This window comes from Eucalyptus grandis, chromosome 11 (assembly GCF_016545825.1).
Source record: "Eucalyptus grandis isolate ANBG69807.140 chromosome 11, ASM1654582v1, whole genome shotgun sequence".
In the NCBI taxonomy this organism is placed as follows: Eukaryota; Viridiplantae; Streptophyta; class Magnoliopsida; order Myrtales; family Myrtaceae; genus Eucalyptus; species Eucalyptus grandis.
In genome coordinates, this window is record NC_052622.1 from 30,569,261 (window position 1) to 30,586,429 (window position 17,169).

A 17,169-nucleotide genomic window follows, 5' to 3' on the forward strand; every position below is an offset into this window, starting at 1 on the left:
CCACGATCTTTCTACTAGGCGACATCTCCCCTTTTCCAAAAAGGTCTTTCTGATTTCAACCAACCCATTGGACAACTTCATCTTCAAACCATAACTGTTTCCTCCAAAATCGTACGCCTTTGATAAGATATTGCAAGCATTCATATCAGTGAATATTAGCAACTATTTGTGATTCCTTGTCGTTTTACGACAACTGAATATACGGTGTGAATCCCCCTACTCGTCACTTGTATTAGTGCTCACATGGCATGCACACGACCGTTTATATAAATCTCATGTGATGCTCATGTGCTTGCGCTAGACAAGCCATGTTTTGGGTGTCAACATACCCATTTCACTCGACAACAGTTCCAAGCGTAAATCCAATAACGATGACTTTACGTAGTCGCGGTAGGAGTGAAAAGAAAGAAGAAATGTTCACATTCAAGACGTGAGGAAGACTCTTAACACAGCGCGCCGCTAGCGAAAGCCAGAAGTCGGCTCCTCGAATTGCCAGGGACACGGGAAGATAAAAAGAAACTTAGTATTAAGCGCAACCACCGACCTAATAGCTCGACTTGCCTGAGAACTGTACAGGCGTATATACACTTCAAGAGGGGCAACAGGCGCCTGACAGCACCCCCAGCGACGCTATTTATACACATCACCATGGGACTATACACGCGACCATATGCAGAGTTCCTCACCACCAAATTATCAAAACATGAACCCGAAACAGAAGCCCACGGCTTCTTACCCTTCTCAGCAAATTCTTTTGCAGTCACTACGTGCTCTCTCTTGCGCTTTCCCAATTCCCGCTCGGCGGCTACATCTCTTCAACTTTCACCTTCACCACAGGAAAGGATAGCAGGGTCAGAAATGCACAGCGAGTTTGGCCTATTGGCCAAAAAAAAAGCAAGAGGATTAATATGCTAAGGCATAGAAGCTTTCTTTATGGTCTGCAAGGTGTCCTGTCCAATGCAAATTTACAGGAAAGTTCATAACTAACGACTTAAGCCCATGCTACTATATATCCCCCCTTTTGCAGCTGATCGGTCATGACAATTTGGCATTGCAACACCATAAAGAATGAAGCTGAATAGATAAACAAAGTGACATCAAAAGAGATCAAATTAACGTACATCACACTGCAATACCTAATCAAAATTCATCTAACTTTCACATGCTGAGGAGTGAATTGCACTCCACAAAACTTAGATGACATCGCTCCAACATTAAGTGGCAGTACCTTAGATAAAGCACTGGGTGAGGAAGTGTGCTGCATGGGCCCCCTTAGCCGTTGAATCTCCTGAAGCTGATGTTGTATATCGTCTAACAGTTCCAACTGGTTTGTCTCTCCTTCCCTGTTTTTTCCAGATATTCTCAACTTCTCCTTTTCCTCTTGAACAATTCGTAACATCTCTCTAAGCCATTCAACTTCAATGTCAAGCTTTAATCTTTCATAACGAGCCACCCTTTCAGAATCATGTGTCATTGTTCTACTCCGTGAGTTAACCAACAATTCTAATACGCCGTCAATATTAGTATCGCTCATATGACCATTCTGCCTCATGTCTTCCTCATTTGTGCCATTGTTCGGTGGGTCTGTTTTATCATCAACCACATGAACATCATGAACTATCTGTTGCATGTCATGCACAGTTTCTCGAAGATTGCCACATTCAATATCTCCGTTTTCCCTATTTTCCTCCACCCCTTCTCCATCACAAGAGAAACATCTCGTCATACCTGTACAATAATGGGTTGGCTCCATTATGTAATCCTTAATTACTCCACCATTGTTGATCTCTGGTACCATAGACTGTACATACTCACCCGGGTGAAGCACAGGGTGAATTTTCCTGTGGCTATCCTTGATGTCTTGCACATGATCATCGCTGCTTTTATCTCCGGAAGGAATTTGTCTATATGCTTCAACCTCATTCTCCAAGAAAAAATTCTCCCTCTCCCTCCTAATTAGGATCTCTTTGAGAATATTCATTTCCTCTTCATCATAGGCAAACTTCTCTTCCATCATCCTCTCATTCTGCCTAACTTCCATTTCTATTGATGCCTTCTCTTCTTGCAGGCGAAATATCATGGCCATGGCTTCATCAGCAGCAGTGGCAGAAGCAGCTCTCTCTTTCTCCAATTCCAGGTAAAGCGCAGCACGAGCAGCTTTCTCTTCAGCAAGTACTTGTTCTAGCATTCTGATTCTATCCAACTCGGTTCTATCAATTCCTAGCTCATCTGGCGGATCAGTGATGGAATTGTCAATAGAAGATGAATCCAAATTCACTCCTTTGCTCCCGTCAAAAGATCTGCTCAGCTCATAGCTATGGCACGTTCTTTCACCCTCAGCAACGTCAATGGGTTTTCTTTCATCTGTAGTTGGCAGTATCACAAAATTAGCATGTTATATGCTGCAATATTTGCATACAGCTCCAAATAAGATGTAATCTCATTACAGGATTGCGATGACTCAACCAAAATTTAGAAAGCTTTTTCTTTCCTAGGTTAGATGATCTACCTACCACACAGCATCATCATTCATACTATCAATAATTGATTCATAAGTAATGCAAAAGCCTAGGCCAGAATAAGATAGAAAACTAATCAGGATTCCTATAACTAACGCAAACATTGAGAAAAATACGGACAAACGTACACACGCAAGACTAAATCACAAAGTATGCTCACCCAGGATTTGACCATTAATCCCGCTCACAAGACCCAAACTTTCTGCAATTTGGCTACTCATTTCTTCAATACCAGGAGGGTAGGGGCAAACACCACCAACTGCTGACTTCAAATTGTTAGGCTTGAATTTCCCGTATCCAAGAACAGCTCTACTTCTTCTTCTCCGAATTCCAACTCCAGACCTTTGCTTCTGACTGACAACAACACCCTTTCCTTTAACATCATGTGCAATCTCTCTGTCATTCAAATTCTGTGAAACCGCCCCCGACAAAGAACTACAAAGCTTTTCGCTGCTCAATTCAATAACACCGTTCTCGACTTTCTCATCTTTGACTAACTTCAAGTTTGAATTACGTGACTCGTCCTCAGAAACAACAGAACCAAAAGGGAATTTACTCCTCACCTGGCTCTGAACAGAGTAGATCTTCCTCGCGGGTATTTCAACAAGCAGCTTGTGCAAGCAGATGCTACTGCTTCGAAAACCTAACACACCCTCACACGGACAAGGAAGATGGATCCCGAAAATACTCCAGAATCTTGAAGCACAAAACACAAAAGCCGATATCCACAGCAGGAAGTAAGCAAGAGCAAGATCAAGAAACGCCCCAATAAGACCAACCAAAGTCCAAGAACAGCCTCCGCAAGAAACCATCTTCCCCACAAGATTCAAAGACCCCAGAACTCTGCTCAAGATGAGAGCTTTTTACATGAGAATGAATTTCAGCAGGAACTATCACCCATCAAGAATCTGGGGTTGGAAATTAAGAAGAGAGTATAAAGAGGAGGGAAAGAAAGAAGGATTTCTGAGGTGGATCTTCTCCTGTTTCGTCGTCGCCGTCGTCTGCAGCAATCATTCTTCGTGAATAAGCAAATGGTGTGCTGATCTAAACGAAGCTGACGTGGGTCCTACGGAATTTACAAGAGAAGGGAAGTGGGCAGTTGTTAGCTGAGGAGTCGCCTGTCTTTGTTCCTGCATGGCCCCCAGTTCCATCTCCTCACTGCTAACTGTTCGCGTCGAAACAAAAGCACAAGAAACAAGTCAAAATGGGGAGAGAGAGAGAGAGAGAGATTCCATTGGTTTGACTATAAGGAGTCACGAGCACCGCCATTAACCTTTACCTACCTCGTCGTAGTCGACAGAATTACTGGCAGCCTAAAGCCTACAGCGTAATCCAGCAAAGACACGATTAAATCCGAATCTCTGGTTATCCAATTAATGACTTGCCGAAACTTGTCTGCAATTATTTGACAACTGAGCTTCGCTTTGCCTTCCTCTTATGTTGATGCTGGTAATTTCGCGATCCGAGATGAAGCTACTACAGAGTTCGGCAAAATTGCCACGTTGGCGTCTTGATCAAAAGAAGAAATTGAAAAATGTTAAAGAATACGGTTTCCTGATTCCTCTCCCTCTCTCGTTACCTACTCCCGTTGGGACACAACCCCATTTCTGTAACCATGAGGATCGTTGCTTCTTGCTCCAATGAGTCGCAATCATCTCGTTGTTTAGAACGGCTAATCTAGGCTCTAGCGAAGAATGCGACCCAATAGCACATCCAAATCATCACTATTAACATTAATAAATGAATCCCGCCGTGATCATAATTAGAGATGTGCAAAACGGACCGTCTAACCATTCGAACTAGACTGAACGGCCAGTTTGGTCAAGTTCTCATAAGTGTTGATCTAATTCTCAATTTCTAAAAGTAGAACCGGTCTCCGGGCGATCCGATTCTCAATTGCAAGGGAAAATTGGATCGGACCGACTAGATATGTATTTTTATTTTATTATTTATTAAAAAAATCAATAAAATATGAATGATCCAGTTTCAAGAGTAGGAAAAAATAAGTAATTGGTTCTATTAAACTGAACTACACCGGTTGGGTCTGCTCTCCTATTCCCATATTTTTGGGAACCTATCCTCCTCCCCGCCGGCAACTGTACTTGACTAGAAAGGCTTTTCTTGAGTTAATTTAGATTAGAAATTATGCCAGCTAACTGCATGGATCGTCGATATGTCCGAGTGGTTAAGGAGACAGACTTGAAATCTGTTGGGCTTCGCCCGCGCAGGTTCGAACCCTGCTGTCGACGCTCTCTCCTCTTTGACTTGTATTTTTGAGAAAAAATAATTAAACTTCTTTCTAATCACTGTATTTTTTAAAAAAAAAAAATAATACGAGAGAGGGAGAAAAACGTTGGCGGGGGTTGTTGAAAGAAAGTGCCATCCCACCCTCTCTCCAACCTCCGAGCTCCCCTTCAAATCTTCATCTTCTCATCGACTCTCTGTCTCCTCTTCGATCCATTTCAAACCTGACATTGATTGGCCTGCTCCTCTGTCAAAGGAACCATCGAAACCCGGCCGCTGATCTCGTCTCTCCGTTTCTCCTCCCCGCTGTTTCGGCGAGACTCGTGCCATGGGTTCGGAGAGCAAGTTCTTCACTTTGGCCGAGGTGTCGGAGCACAACAGCCCCAAGGACTGTTGGCTCGTCGTCGAGGGCAAGGTATCGTTCCCCCTGTCTTTTGTTTATTCCCCATTTAAAAAGTTGCGGTTTTGCTTGATATGGACGACGACCCTCTTGTTGGTTTGCATTCGATCCGTCTCTATGCGAGTTTGACTTATGTGGGTGCAGATTGGTGTGATTATTTGCTATGTGATGGATTCGAGATACGTTGTGCAGTGAAATTGCGTGTTTGAGTTTGTTCGTGTCTCGTGTGGAGTGCCTCGTGGACTTTGACATTTTCTTTCTCGGCTGCTTTGTCTTATTTGAGAGGGAGATGAAGAATCATCTGCTTCCGGTGTTCATGGTCATTATGGAGAAATCGATTATAGTAGTTAGAAATAAGGCTTGCGAGGAGTCTCATTGAAACCAAAAAAAAGTATAGGCCTGCCTATAAAGGACTAGAAATTCCTTGCTTACGTCTGAATGATTTTTTCTTCCCTCGGGGCTACATACTTAAGAGCAAATCTCACCCACCGATCAACTCGTTGACTAGGTGAGACACGAGCCAAAGCTCACGTGGGTTGCCCAAATATGAGACTCTTTGCACCTGATGTTATAGGAAGCCCGATTCACGCAAGTGCACGAGAAAGAACATTAGCCACTATCGGATTTAACCATCATGGTTTCTGTCAAAGTAAGACGTTTCATGTTATTGTCTTTTATGTTAGTTTCCCGCTCCCGCATACTAATTCACTTGAAAGATGTAACCCTGTTTAAAACAGCCTCGAAACAGATATTGCCTCTCTAGCTACTGGTGCAGAAATCAGGCTATACATAGCAACTGACAGCTGTTCTGGGTCTATTATGGGTTTTCCTTTTAGGGAAATATTCATAAAGCAATTCAAAGTATGTGTGCGGTGATCAACATAGTCTTTGCCTTTGGGGACGGTAGATTCATTTGATGGCCTTGACTTTTAATTTTTGTCAGGCACTTATTCTCCGCTATGAGCTGTACAATTGTGACTTTGTAATTGGGAAGCATCAACTTTCTGGTCGTTTCCCATTTATCATCGTTTTTGTCTTTTGTGTTGCTCAATATATTCCACCACCCTTTAACATCCCACATTTAACTTGAGTTTTGGCTTTTCAAAATGTCTACAAGTTCCGCTCACTTTAGGAGATTGACCTTAAGAGCTGCTGAAACTTTACAAAGTAGTCAATACGAGGCTCCGTTAGGTAAAATACTAATTGAAGAATTAGCTTTGACATAATTCTTTCACAGCTTAGCTGGATTAAGTTTCTTCAGTGTGAGTCTGTTACACCATTCTTTAGGTGATAAGATTGAAAAACCTACTGCAACTTACTTTATGGGTTTGGTTTTGTTCTATGTTCGTTTGATTTAGTCCACCATGCACAATCTTTGAATGAATCACCATCAGAGTGCCGCAAAGTGGCTTCACTGATTGAAGTACCACTGTTGCTGGTTTTCTCACTCTATTTTAATGGAGCATCAAACGAAACTTCTTTTCACGAATTTAATTTGTCAGGACAGGTGTATGACGTGACTAAATTTTTGGAGGACCATCCTGGTGGTGACGCAGTGTTGCTGTCCGCCACAGGTATCTGTTTTGTGCAAGAAGGCTTTGAATCAAAATCTTGTTCATCCTAGTGATAATTTGTCCTCAAGTTATTAACTACCATACCATTTACTGGTTATTATATGTGGATAATTGTAGGGAAGGATGCCACTGATGATTTCGAGGACGTTGGACATAGTAGCACCGCTAAAGCAATGATGGATGAGTTCTATGTCGGTGAGATTGATACATCAACTGTTCTCAACAAGACCAAATACACTCCTCCTAAGCAGCCTCACTACAACCAGGACAAAACTCCCAAGTTCATAAAACTTCTTCAGTTTCTAGTCCCTCTCCTAATCTTGGGTTTGGCTGTTGGCATCCGTTTCTATACAAATTCAACTTAACATTTGAAAGCTCTTGAAGGAAATTGTACTTTAAGAATAAGTGATACTAATCATCATTCTCTCCTCAAAATTATCCTTAATTTGATGGTCTTGGTTGTGATTTTATGTCCTCGATTCCCTTCCTGCAAGTTCTTTTCTAAAAGATCAGCGATTCTTGCTTTTGATGTCGAGTATTGTATTGCAATGAAGAATTATATTTTCCTCTATTTTTGGCTGCTTCATCGTGTTTTGTCTTACCTTAAATTCCATGTGTACAACTCAGTAACGGCCCTGTTCCTTCAATGCAGTCCTCTAAACCCTTTTCCAGATATTTGGTCTTTTTAGAGCCATTAATTCTGCCTAGGCTCAATCCAGTGGATGGTATTGGGCGTCTTGTGATCATTTTGTAGGCTCGACACGAACGGTGGATCTTTGCGCAGCCTGATGAGACCAGTGTCAGAAGTTATTTGGGATCGTTTCTGGTTAGGTGTTATTTGCATGATTCGAGATTTTTTTGGTTGTGTCTAGTACGATGTCTCTTCTGCACATTTAAGGCAATGGGAGTTACAGCTCTAGGAAGCAGACGGGTTACGTCTGGTGCCGTTGCGCACAAGAATAGAAGGCGGAACTTAGGCAGTATCGATGTTGATCACATAATTCTTCTGTTTTGGGAGATTTACAAGCATACAGTTTTCATGTTTTTCCAATCTGGGGAACTAAGACATAGGACCAAAAGGGATTCTTGTGGAGCAAACTTTATTCTTCGCATGTTGAGTAGTTTCCTTCCATTGTTCGACACTTACCAGCTTTTCCGCTGAATTAGAGTGCTCTTAATTATTTTCCCCCTTTTCAGTTAGAAAAGGTACTGCAAAAGCTATGCTTCTTTTACTCTTTTTGGCTGGGCCTAAAGTGCTAAAACTATAGTTAAAACGTTCAATTATCCTACAAATTTCTCGGAAAACATCTTAAATTGATTATATATCTTTTGCTTCCGATTGCTGGTACCCCAGACATTTTTGCTAACCTGTGGCCTTCATTGACTTGGTATATGGATATTTGTAAACTGTCGAGAACCGTATCTTCATGGACTTTACTGCAGATGGGGAGAGTAAAAAAGTAGTGCGTGATTTGCATTCCTTTTATGTTACAAATGAGTTGTCTATTTTGGGTCAATTTTTAATTTCGCGCACCAAAGAAAAGGTCCGCTTTCTTAGTCCCGTCAAAGGCAAACCATCAACCCTAGGATTAGGGGATTCATGAGAAATTACTTTCTTGTATTCTAGTTCAAAGTAGTTGACCAAGTAAGAACCGAATCTGAGATCTCGCTTTCCTTGAAGCCCGAAATCTCTTACGCTGTGCCATTTACATCAACGACTGTTGTTCTTTCCAAATTACACGGGGACTTAGAGCAAGGCTTTTTAGGGCCTGTTTGTTTATGTTTTTTTTTTTTTTTGTTTTTAAACACTTTTTCTTTTTTTTGTTCCTGGGAACAATAAAAAACAGAAATGCGTTTGGAGTGCGTTTGTTCCTTTTTTTTTGTTCTTTTGTTAGTGAACAAAAAAAACAGAAAATAAGCAATAAAACACAAAATTTGTGTTTCTTATTTCGAAACACATTTGAAACACATTTTATTTTCTTCTTATTTTTCTTCTTATTTTCTTCTTCTTTTTTTCTTTCGCGGCCGCCGGCCCTCGGCCATGGCCGGCGGCCGGCCGACGAGGACCGGCGGCCTCGCTCGGCCCACGGCGAGGCCGAGCTCGCCCCGGCGGCGAGCCTCGCCTCGCCGAGCCACCGCCCGGCGACGCCGACCTAGCGGTGGCTCGGCCTCGCTCGAGCCTCGCCGCCGCCCAGGCGAGCTCGGCCTCGCCGAACAGGCGAGCTCGAGCTCGCCCAGCCAGGTGAGGCCAACCTCGCGCCAGCCAGGCGAGTCGGCGTCGCCGGTGGTGGCCGGCGAGGCCGCGCCTCGCCGGCCGGGGCGAGCTCGGCCCGCCGGATCCAGGCGAGCTCGAGCTCGCCCGCCAAGGCGCAGGCCGACCCGCCCGGCCACGGCGAGCCTCGGCCTCAGGGGACGGCGAGGGGGCCGGCAAGCCTCGGCGTAGGCTGGGCGAGGCCGCCGCCAAAAGAAGAAAAAAGAAAAAGGAAAAATAAGAAAAAAATAGAAAAAATAAAAGAAATAAAAAAATTATATAAATTTACCAAACGTGTTTCGTTTTTATTTTTATTTAGGAACAAGTTTACCAAACGTTTTTTTTGTTCAAAAATTGTTCCCGAAACAAGAACATGTTTTTCTATTTCGTTTCTGAAACAATTTTTAAACAAAACGCAAACAAACGCACCCTTAATCTCTCTGATTTTCTTGCCATACTCAAGGTAGTAGTAGCTATGAACTGAAAATGCCAGACAAAACTAGCGGAGCCAAGCCACCTTTGTTGCAGATTCTGTCATGGTCGTTTCACGATAGATGGAAGGATTCCATCCTATGAATTTCCCCTCAAGCAGCCATTACTAGAATGATATTGTACGGCTGAACACTTCCGTGCAAGACAAAGAAAACGTGCTAACTTCGGCAAATTATCAGGACTAAATGCATTTAAACAGGATTAATCCATTCTAACATCTTGGAAAGCTTCTTATACAATATTTTAAAGAGTGAAGAGGGGGCGCCGGGGGTGGTGAGATTGAAATAACTACAGTCCACAATGAACGAGAGAAGTCGATGGGAAGCACGTTGTCTGAAACGAAATCTGTCTTTGATGGTTGTGTTCCAGGCTGGCCTACTACAGCTCATTTCCTTGTTTGGAAACTTGCACTGACTTTCCACCCTCTTGATCCTCACGGATAATTTAAGTTTTGTTATTGTTTTTTTTTTTTTTTTTTGGGGGGTGTTAGGGGTGAGGGGATTTGATGAACTTTCTGGGTAACTCTCATTTTGACTTGTCATTGATATTGTCCAATCCTAAGAAAACAAGAAAAAATTTTCCTTCTCTTTTGGTTGTCGAAAAATTGAAATGTCGAACCGATAAGTAATGATCGAATGAGATTAATTTTTAGAAAGGTTTGACAGCAAAGCTATGCCTTCTACGGGACCAAGACCAAAAGAGAGAACCTCTGTTTGGCTCTTTCCCTTAAATTTCCTGGAAGGGCAACATCTAAATTGGGAACTTGCAAGTGATTATCCCTCCATGCTCTCTCATACCCACAAGGCCAGAGCCAAAGCTTTTTGGCGGAAACAAGGCAAAGACAATGGACGACTGCTGCAATCTAGATGGTCTTGTTTGAATTTGATGAGATGCATGAATGAACGTCACACTGGTTGTCAGCTTTTCATGAGTATGCACTATAAAGGATAAGAGATAATTCCCGTGCAAAACACAATGAGTCCGAGACCCATGCCTATCTAACCGCCCCGAAAAGAGTCAAGAGATCCTTCTGAGGGGATGACTCTGGCGTCTCCGCACAATGCGTATTCAAAAGACAAAAAAAACTTTAACAAAAAAAAAAATGATTAGCTGATCAGAACAGAGCAAGCAGTCCTGTTTCTCAAAGATGCTTCTCTTGAACTCTCCTCCAGATTTTGTCACGTTGTGCGGCAATATGGCTTATAAGAAGCAGAATTAGGACTCCGCCTCAATCTCCCTCCTCACTTCATCTTCATCAAGCCGCTAAAAGGAACGATTCCATGGGAGCATCGAGAAAGGACAAAGGTGTTCTGAAGTTGGTGCACCCAGGCAGATTCGTGGAGACGCTCACAGAGCCAGTCACAGCGGCGGAGGTCATGCGGAAGAATCCCAGGCACAGCGTCACTCGGCCCGATGTGTTTTATTTCCCTTGGGTCGTGGTCAAGCCCGAGTCCCTCCTGACTCCAGGAGAGGTGTTCTTCATCGTTCCTAACCGGACGATCCATCAGCTATTGAAAGGCGAAAGCAGCCGTTACTGTGGGCCTTTCTTGGAACAAAGAGATCATCCCTGTGACCACGACCATCAGCAATTTGAGCTAGCTTCTCCTATCAAGGAATATGCTGGGATGACGCCTAAGCACCGAAACCAAGAAAGTTCACCCAAGAGACTGTTTCAGACCCTGTATCGTAGAAAGTCGTATCATGACGAGGATTTGAAAATGGAATCCTCAAGTAGGTTTATGACAGAGTCTAGGACCGAGGGAATTCCCCAGTATGAAGATGACCAACAAGAATCTAAAAGACCATCTCCAGAAGATTCCACAGTCCAAAAGAAAAGTTTCCCCAAAAGACGAGTTCAGACCATGCATCGTAGAAAGTCGTACCATGACGAGGACTTGAAAACGGAATCCCACAGTTGGTATAGGACAGAGCCTAGGACCGAGGCAATTCCCCAGTCTGCATCTCCAGGAGATTCCACATTCGAAAAGACATGCTTCAAAGCCATAGATTTTTACTTGGGAAGCAGGAATATGAGCAAAGAATTGCTAGAAAAAGATGCCGCAGTTGAATCAATCTGTCAGAAAAACAGTACCGCGTTGAAATCGTGTATTAGGAAAGCGGATGGTGCTCGTAAATCACTTAACCTTAAAGTGGGATTTGTCTTGCCAAACAGAGACCAGAAAGCGGATGCTTCAGTTTCTTGAGCAGAATCCACTAGGTCATTTAGTGGATTAGAACACCAACCTCACGTGGGCAATTTGTTCCCCGCTCAGCCGCGGTTGAGATTCTTCCCATTTCCTCGTGATGGGCAGGGCTCTCTTGAATACACTGTTTTCTAGTCTTGGTTTGTTTTATTCAGTTTCCTTCTTGTGAATTTGTCCAACGCTTGGAAATATGATGCCGGATTGTATTCGTACAAATAATTCCATTTGGACATTGATGTTATCACATACGATAACACCTTGCCCTCAGCGATTTCATGTATGTAAACTTACTGCATCATGTATTATTCTTCACATGAAGGTCAATCTGATTCATATTATTTACCATCAAAGTATATTTATTTAGCGGTGTTCACATTCAAGAACAACTCTATCTACTCGGAATTACCAGCAATTCCACAATGTGCCCTGTCCCCAGCAAGAACAGTAAAAGAAGTTTTCAGATTTTCATCTTATCAATGGTTCTCCTTAGTTGCATAGTCCATGCTAGTAAATAATACCGAGGTTCCAAATGAAAGACGGAAATGGTATCATCTGGCCGGCTGGGCCAAACAGGAAGGAACAGCAAGGGCTATAAATGGAAAAGAAAAAATCTTGAGCTAAGACGAAATGAGTTACAAGAAACCAAAAGAAGGATAGAGATCGAGTAATTGATTGGTTTGTGGAAGATTTCGATTATGGAGCAGTCTTTGTTGAGTGCACCAGTGACGTCTGAAACAAAATCAGACGTATGTAGTGAAGATAAGACATTGATAACGCCCAGTCGACCATCACTCATGGCTCAATCTTTCGACAAAAGATGGTTTTAACTAGGCTTATGTACAGGCTCAATTTTGGGTTTCCTCTTGGAAATTGTGTATCCCATCATTCTAAGAAAACACTGAATTGCATTCTATGATGAATTCAAACAAAGAGGTGGAGCTGTATTCAATCAAAGCCACCTTCTTCAATACCTTTACAATGAAAAAATGTCATTCACTCAAGCTTGGCACATAGCACTTCTGTCTATACAATGTGCTAAGAAGAAATGGCAAAAAGAAAAAGGAACAGGTCACCAAAAAGCAGACTTGGCATGTCACTCTCAAAAACGACGGGCCCAATTTAACTTAGTCTGTGCTTGCACAGGTTCTCTCGATCACCTTCGAGTCTGTTCTGTGAGAGTGCCTCGAGGGAGAGCTCGATCCTCTGGAAGAACTGTGTCCAAAGAGGCTCAACTTGCCTATTTTCTTTGAGAACGAACTCATGAACTTCCGGGAATTGGATTTTGCCATGTCCCTCTTCATGCAAACATGCTCCTTTTCCAGATCATTGAGTCTCATCCTCAAACGGGCCAGCTCAAGTTTCAGTTCCCGATTCTCGCGCCTCAGCGAGGCGTAGTTGTCTCGAGGAGACATGGCAGCACTGAGCGCTCCGCTGCTGATCCGCCATGACTGGTGGTGCATCGGCTTGGGGTCTTCATCGTTGTAGGAGCAGCATAAAGAATTCCTTAGCCTTATTTGCTCAAAGTAGAGGACCTGGACTATAGATTGCAGAGGAAGACGCTCGTTCTGTGCAGCATGAGCCCCCGCTTCTTGCGAGAGCTTCTGGAAGTCGATCAGTTTGCAGAGCTTTTTCCTGTCTGTTTCCGACAAAGACTGATGAGCCTGAAAAAATTGAGTTGTCACAAAGATATCATCAGGTATTCTAAATTATTATCGAACTATGAACACATCGGACATCACTATACTTGTCCAAGCTAATGTTGCCAAATATTTTTATTCTATCTGTTATCTGTTCTCCATACAAGGTCATTGTTCTCTTGGGATCATGATTCTCATAAGGTGACTAAACGAAATTAATTCATTTGTCGAATTGATATTCATGCTAGAAGTACTGAGGTTGTTTCGTGATTAGTTTTGAGGAGTGAGTACAAAGCATTCTTTATATGAACTTATGCTCGTGAATGCACTAAAATATCATGAGGTAAAAGATCAAAATGCATACTTTGAGATAGATGTCCACAGCTCGGTATAAACCATCATGGACAGTACGTGCATGTGCTGGTAAAGACTCGGCAATGACCAAGAACTTGTTGAGCTTGAGGTTTGCGTCGGGAGCAATTTCTGCTAGGTAGTTATCCACTAGTTTTGCGACCTTAAACAGAGCGCTCTGAGAGGGAGAACGAGGACCTTCTGATTCAAACACCGAGGCGTCATCCTCCAATTCATCTTCTTCACTGTCATCTTGCTGTGAGAAGTTCACCAAGATCCTATGAACTGTGTCCACATCAAATAAAGTATCGCCAGCATGCCGAAACAATGGGATCAGAAGGTCGTCAAGAGTGGCAACATCTAACTGGGACCCGATCCTGCGCTCCAGATCAAGCCTGCAAGCGACACTGCAATCGAGCATCACAGCGCTCCGTAAAAGCCCGAAGAGGAAACTTAAAGGCACAGCTTGTTTCTCAACGGGCAAGAGGCTTATAATAGTCTCAACCACGATTTTCTCGTGCTCCATCGTGTTGGATACTAACAAATCGGCCTTCTGCTGGTTAGATAAATTCCATAAGCTGGATTTTCTCGTCAACTCCTTTTGAGCATAGTTCATGAGCGATGCACCGATGCTTTCAGGACGGACCCCACGACACTTCATCGCCATTATGACACGTTGATACAAATCCACCCGGAGATTGGAGATGTCATCTATCCACCAATCGCCCTCACATTTTACTTGCTTGCTCATGTGAAGCCTCCCAGAGCTACTGTATTCTAGCCGTGAAAAGCTCGAAGCTATTTGCTCAGCGCATGCCTTTGAGGCTATAGCATCCACGCAACGACTCACTATTTTGAGCTCGTCGGCTAGAGGAAGCAAGTTTTCACATTGCTGCAACACTTCGACGCTCATCTCAAGATTCTTGCAGATGATTGTCTCGAGATACTCTTCGGCCCTTGAGCCAAGGTTGTCTTTGGAATATTCCTCGTTCATTTCAAGGTAGTCAGAGACACAACAAAGCTGTGCCACATTCAATGGGGTGATCTCGAAGTTGATCCCATAGCAGAACTTCGCGGCTAACTCGAAAGAATCAGCGCCTCCTGGTAGGTTTAGAAGCTCTATTCTTGAGATGTCCGAGTCTCTGTGCTCGGCAACTAACTTTCGGATTTTTCCACAGCGGGAAACGAGAGGGAACTGAATAGAAACCCAACGAGTTAGGCGTCATTGAAATCGTGAGAGATGAAACTGCAGAAACTTGTGGACCTAAAGTACGATAGCATAAGGAATGTCACTGATGACAAAACGAGTAAAAGTTTCCGAAAGATCTGTAAAATCTGACCTTGTGCAGAGCAAATGTTCCCCCTCCAACGTCCAGCGTGATATCGCTGGGAACATCTCGGAAAATCCTACAGAAGAAACAGTCAAACACTGAGAAAACTTAGGAGTAATGGCACAAAATTGAAACCTAAGGTGACTGTTTCTATACCATTGAGGAAATCATTCAAACGGTACCCATCTGTGTCTTCCAATTGTCACTGGCAGATAAGACAGTGGTTTTTATTGTGATGGTATCCGTACAATGTTTTTGTACTGGACACTACCAATTGTAGTTTCAGTCAGAGGATCACAACTGAGGCACAAAATGAAGCTAAGTAGCAAAAGATCCTTCGACAGAGAACTGTATCTCCGACAGTAAGGAGGGGAACTCATTCAAAATCCTATGGGGTAAATAGATCTTCGGAATTTTAGTGCGAATTAAGAATTCCTCGAGAAAAAGAAAAAGGCCCAGCAAGCTCTCTGCTATTGCATCAGCGAGCCCTGACATGGTGGAAACTTGTAGAACTAAACCCACTTAAAATACACAGACGCTTACTCTGACCATAAACACAAGTATGAGAGGAAGAACTCTCAGTGCATGCTCTCATGGCACAGCAATAACATGAACCGCCACAAGTTTTCTACTCAACAATCAACACTACACCAAAATTACAAAAGCTTCCAGCATCAAGGAGGAGGAAGAAATGAACCCAAAAAGAAAAGGCGAGAGGAGAAGAAGAAGAAGTGAAGGTACCATTCACTGTATCTTTGCCTCGAAGACTTGGCTAGCGACATCTGATTCTGCTGCTGCTGCTGCTGCTTGTCACCGCGGTCCATGGACGCAGAGGAAATTCAAGGAAAGAAAACAACTAGAAAATGCCAAGAATGAGGGAAAACTATAGAAAAGAAAAGAAAGTTGGTGGGTTTGAGTTGAGAGAGAGAGAGAGAGAGAGAGAGAGAGAGCGCGAAAGAAGCAGAGGAAAGAGACAGAACATCCCAGTTGGAGATGTCTGTGTGATGGCGAATGCTGCTTTGGTCGTTCTCGTCAAGCAGGCGGTGCGCATACACTTTCAAACTGTTGCGGATTGGCAATCTTCCAAAGCGAATCGGCCCTCCTCTCTTTTTGCCGGGTGGGTCATGGTCATCCCACTGCCTTACAAATTCCCATCCTGAAAGCGATTACAATTTTTCACAGTTTTCAACAGTGAAGATTGCCTTAATTGCAGGTATTCCGAGATTCGAAGGCCTGTGAAGAGAGGCCAGAAAACCGAGACATAAACGTGGGCGGTGCTCGTAACTTTGTTTTTTTTATCAGGAGAAAGTCAAAATCAAGGGAGGAAAAAGAACGCGGGAAAAAGCAACAAAAGTGGTTATTATAGTTTGACAACTTTGTCATCTTTTACTTTTTGTCCCCCCCACCCCTCTCAAAAATAAAAAGAAATAAAAAAAAAAGTCAAATTAACAGTTAAATACTATTGAATAATAGAGAGCATTCGGATTCGGTTGTTAAAATAATTTTTTTTTTAAGTCTTTAATCTGTTTATGAGATTATACCATTCGATCCATCACCAAAAAAAAAAAAAAAAAAACACTTAATTTCTTCGCATATTCAAGTGCGTTTGTGCAATTCTTTTCAAAGCCCCTTATAAAGAGTTTATTTATTTATTTATTTATATATATCAATGTAAGACGAAATAGAAGATTGATACATGCAAATTAGATATGCTTCAAAAATAATTGTTGATATCAAATTGTGAATAGATGATTAGAGTATTCGTGGCCATTTGCTAAGTGTGATAAGTGAGCTTTGATGATTTCTTTAGGAAATGTCAAGAACAACATTCATGGAGCTCTCATCATATTCATCATTTTCCAGGATAATTATCACTCGATAGCTTGGGTTGCTTGTTTATGGTGAGACTTGAGGCTTTCACCATGATCTGAAATTAAGGGTGTTTTGGGTGACTTTCCCATTGACCTTTGGAATTCAAGGTTAAAAGTTATTGGACATTTAACTCTTCAGATCATTTTGAAACTATAATCGATTTATTTTGATGGAATACCTCCAAAAAGGCCAAACTGAAAGACTACTTAAACTAGATGGAAAAGTAAATACATTTTGTAAATTTTCAATACCGATGCTTGCACTGCTAATCTTATTAAAACCCATCAAACAATC

The 17,169-nt window shown here is 42.6% G+C and overlaps 3 protein-coding genes and 1 non-coding gene across 5 annotated transcripts; 2 read left to right on the forward strand and 2 right to left on the reverse strand.

Annotated features, from left to right (window-relative positions):
* Positions 1-361: 361 nt before the first annotated feature.
* Positions 362-3,688, reverse strand: LOC104425729 (hypothetical protein). Its single transcript, XM_010038516.3, has 3 exons — positions 2,680-3,688; positions 1,229-2,364; positions 362-826 (listed from the first exon to the last, which is right to left on the reverse strand). The coding sequence occupies exons 1-3, from the start codon at positions 3,329-3,331 to the stop codon at positions 806-808; spliced, it is 1,809 nt and encodes a 602-aa protein (XP_010036818.2). The 5' UTR covers positions 3,332-3,688; the 3' UTR covers positions 362-805.
* A 998-nt stretch (positions 3,689-4,686) lies between these two features.
* Positions 4,687-4,768, forward strand: TRNAS-UGA. Its single transcript has one exon. It is a non-coding gene; the product is annotated as a tRNA-Ser (tRNA).
* A 154-nt stretch (positions 4,769-4,922) lies between these two features.
* LOC104425730 (cytochrome b5) lies at positions 4,923-7,338 on the forward strand. Of its 2 annotated transcripts, none has more exons than XM_010038517.3 (3): positions 4,923-5,178; positions 6,671-6,737; positions 6,855-7,338. In XM_010038517.3, exons 1-3 carry the CDS (start codon positions 5,092-5,094, stop codon positions 7,100-7,102), a joined length of 402 nt encoding a protein of 133 aa, XP_010036819.2. In that variant the 5' UTR covers positions 4,923-5,091; the 3' UTR covers positions 7,103-7,338. The 2 variants fall into 2 exon arrangements, with proteins under 2 accessions (XP_010036819.2, XP_039161682.1); XM_039305748.1 differs by lacking the exon at positions 4,923-5,178 and adding an exon at positions 5,251-5,812 and having other exon boundaries at positions 6,666-6,737.
* A 5,231-nt stretch (positions 7,339-12,569) lies between these two features.
* Positions 12,570-16,231, reverse strand: LOC104425731 (BTB/POZ domain-containing protein At5g48800). Its single transcript, XM_010038518.3, has 4 exons — positions 15,745-16,231; positions 15,013-15,079; positions 13,686-14,867; positions 12,570-13,345 (listed from the first exon to the last, which is right to left on the reverse strand). Exons 1-4 carry the CDS (start codon positions 15,825-15,827, stop codon positions 12,809-12,811), a joined length of 1,869 nt encoding a protein of 622 aa, XP_010036820.2. The 5' UTR covers positions 15,828-16,231; the 3' UTR covers positions 12,570-12,808.
* Positions 16,232-17,169: the final 938 nt, after the last annotated feature.

Excerpts from the sequence above, each read along its gene's own strand:
- LOC104425731 (XM_010038518.3), bottom strand. The coding sequence starts at position 15,827 with ATGGACCGCGGTGACAAGCAGCAGCAGCAGCAGCAGAATCAGATGTCG. Across the intron at positions 15,080-15,744 it reads AGGCAAAGATACAGTGAATG|GATTTTCCGAGATGTTCCCA; the intron begins GTACCTTCACTT and ends TTTCTTCTGTAG. Across the intron at positions 14,868-15,012 it reads GAACATTTGCTCTGCACAAG|TTCCCTCTCGTTTCCCGCTG; the intron begins GTCAGATTTTAC and ends GTTTCTATTCAG.
- LOC104425729 (XM_010038516.3), bottom strand. The coding sequence starts at position 3,331 with ATGGTTTCTTGCGGAGGCTGTTCTTGGACTTTGGTTGGTCTTATTGGG. Across the intron at positions 2,365-2,679 it reads GATTAATGGTCAAATCCTGG|ATGAAAGAAAACCCATTGAC; the intron begins GTGAGCATACTT and ends TGCCAACTACAG. Across the intron at positions 827-1,228 it reads CACCCAGTGCTTTATCTAAG|GTGAAAGTTGAAGAGATGTA; the intron begins GTACTGCCACTT and ends CCTGTGGTGAAG.
- LOC104425730 (XM_039305748.1), top strand. The coding sequence starts at position 5,710 with ATGAGACTCTTTGCACCTGATGTTATAGGAAGCCCGATTCACGCAAGT. Across the intron at positions 5,813-6,665 it reads CCATCATGGTTTCTGTCAAA|GACAGGTGTATGACGTGACT; the intron begins GTAAGACGTTTC and ends TTAATTTGTCAG. Across the intron at positions 6,738-6,854 it reads AGTGTTGCTGTCCGCCACAG|GGAAGGATGCCACTGATGAT; the intron begins GTATCTGTTTTG and ends GGATAATTGTAG.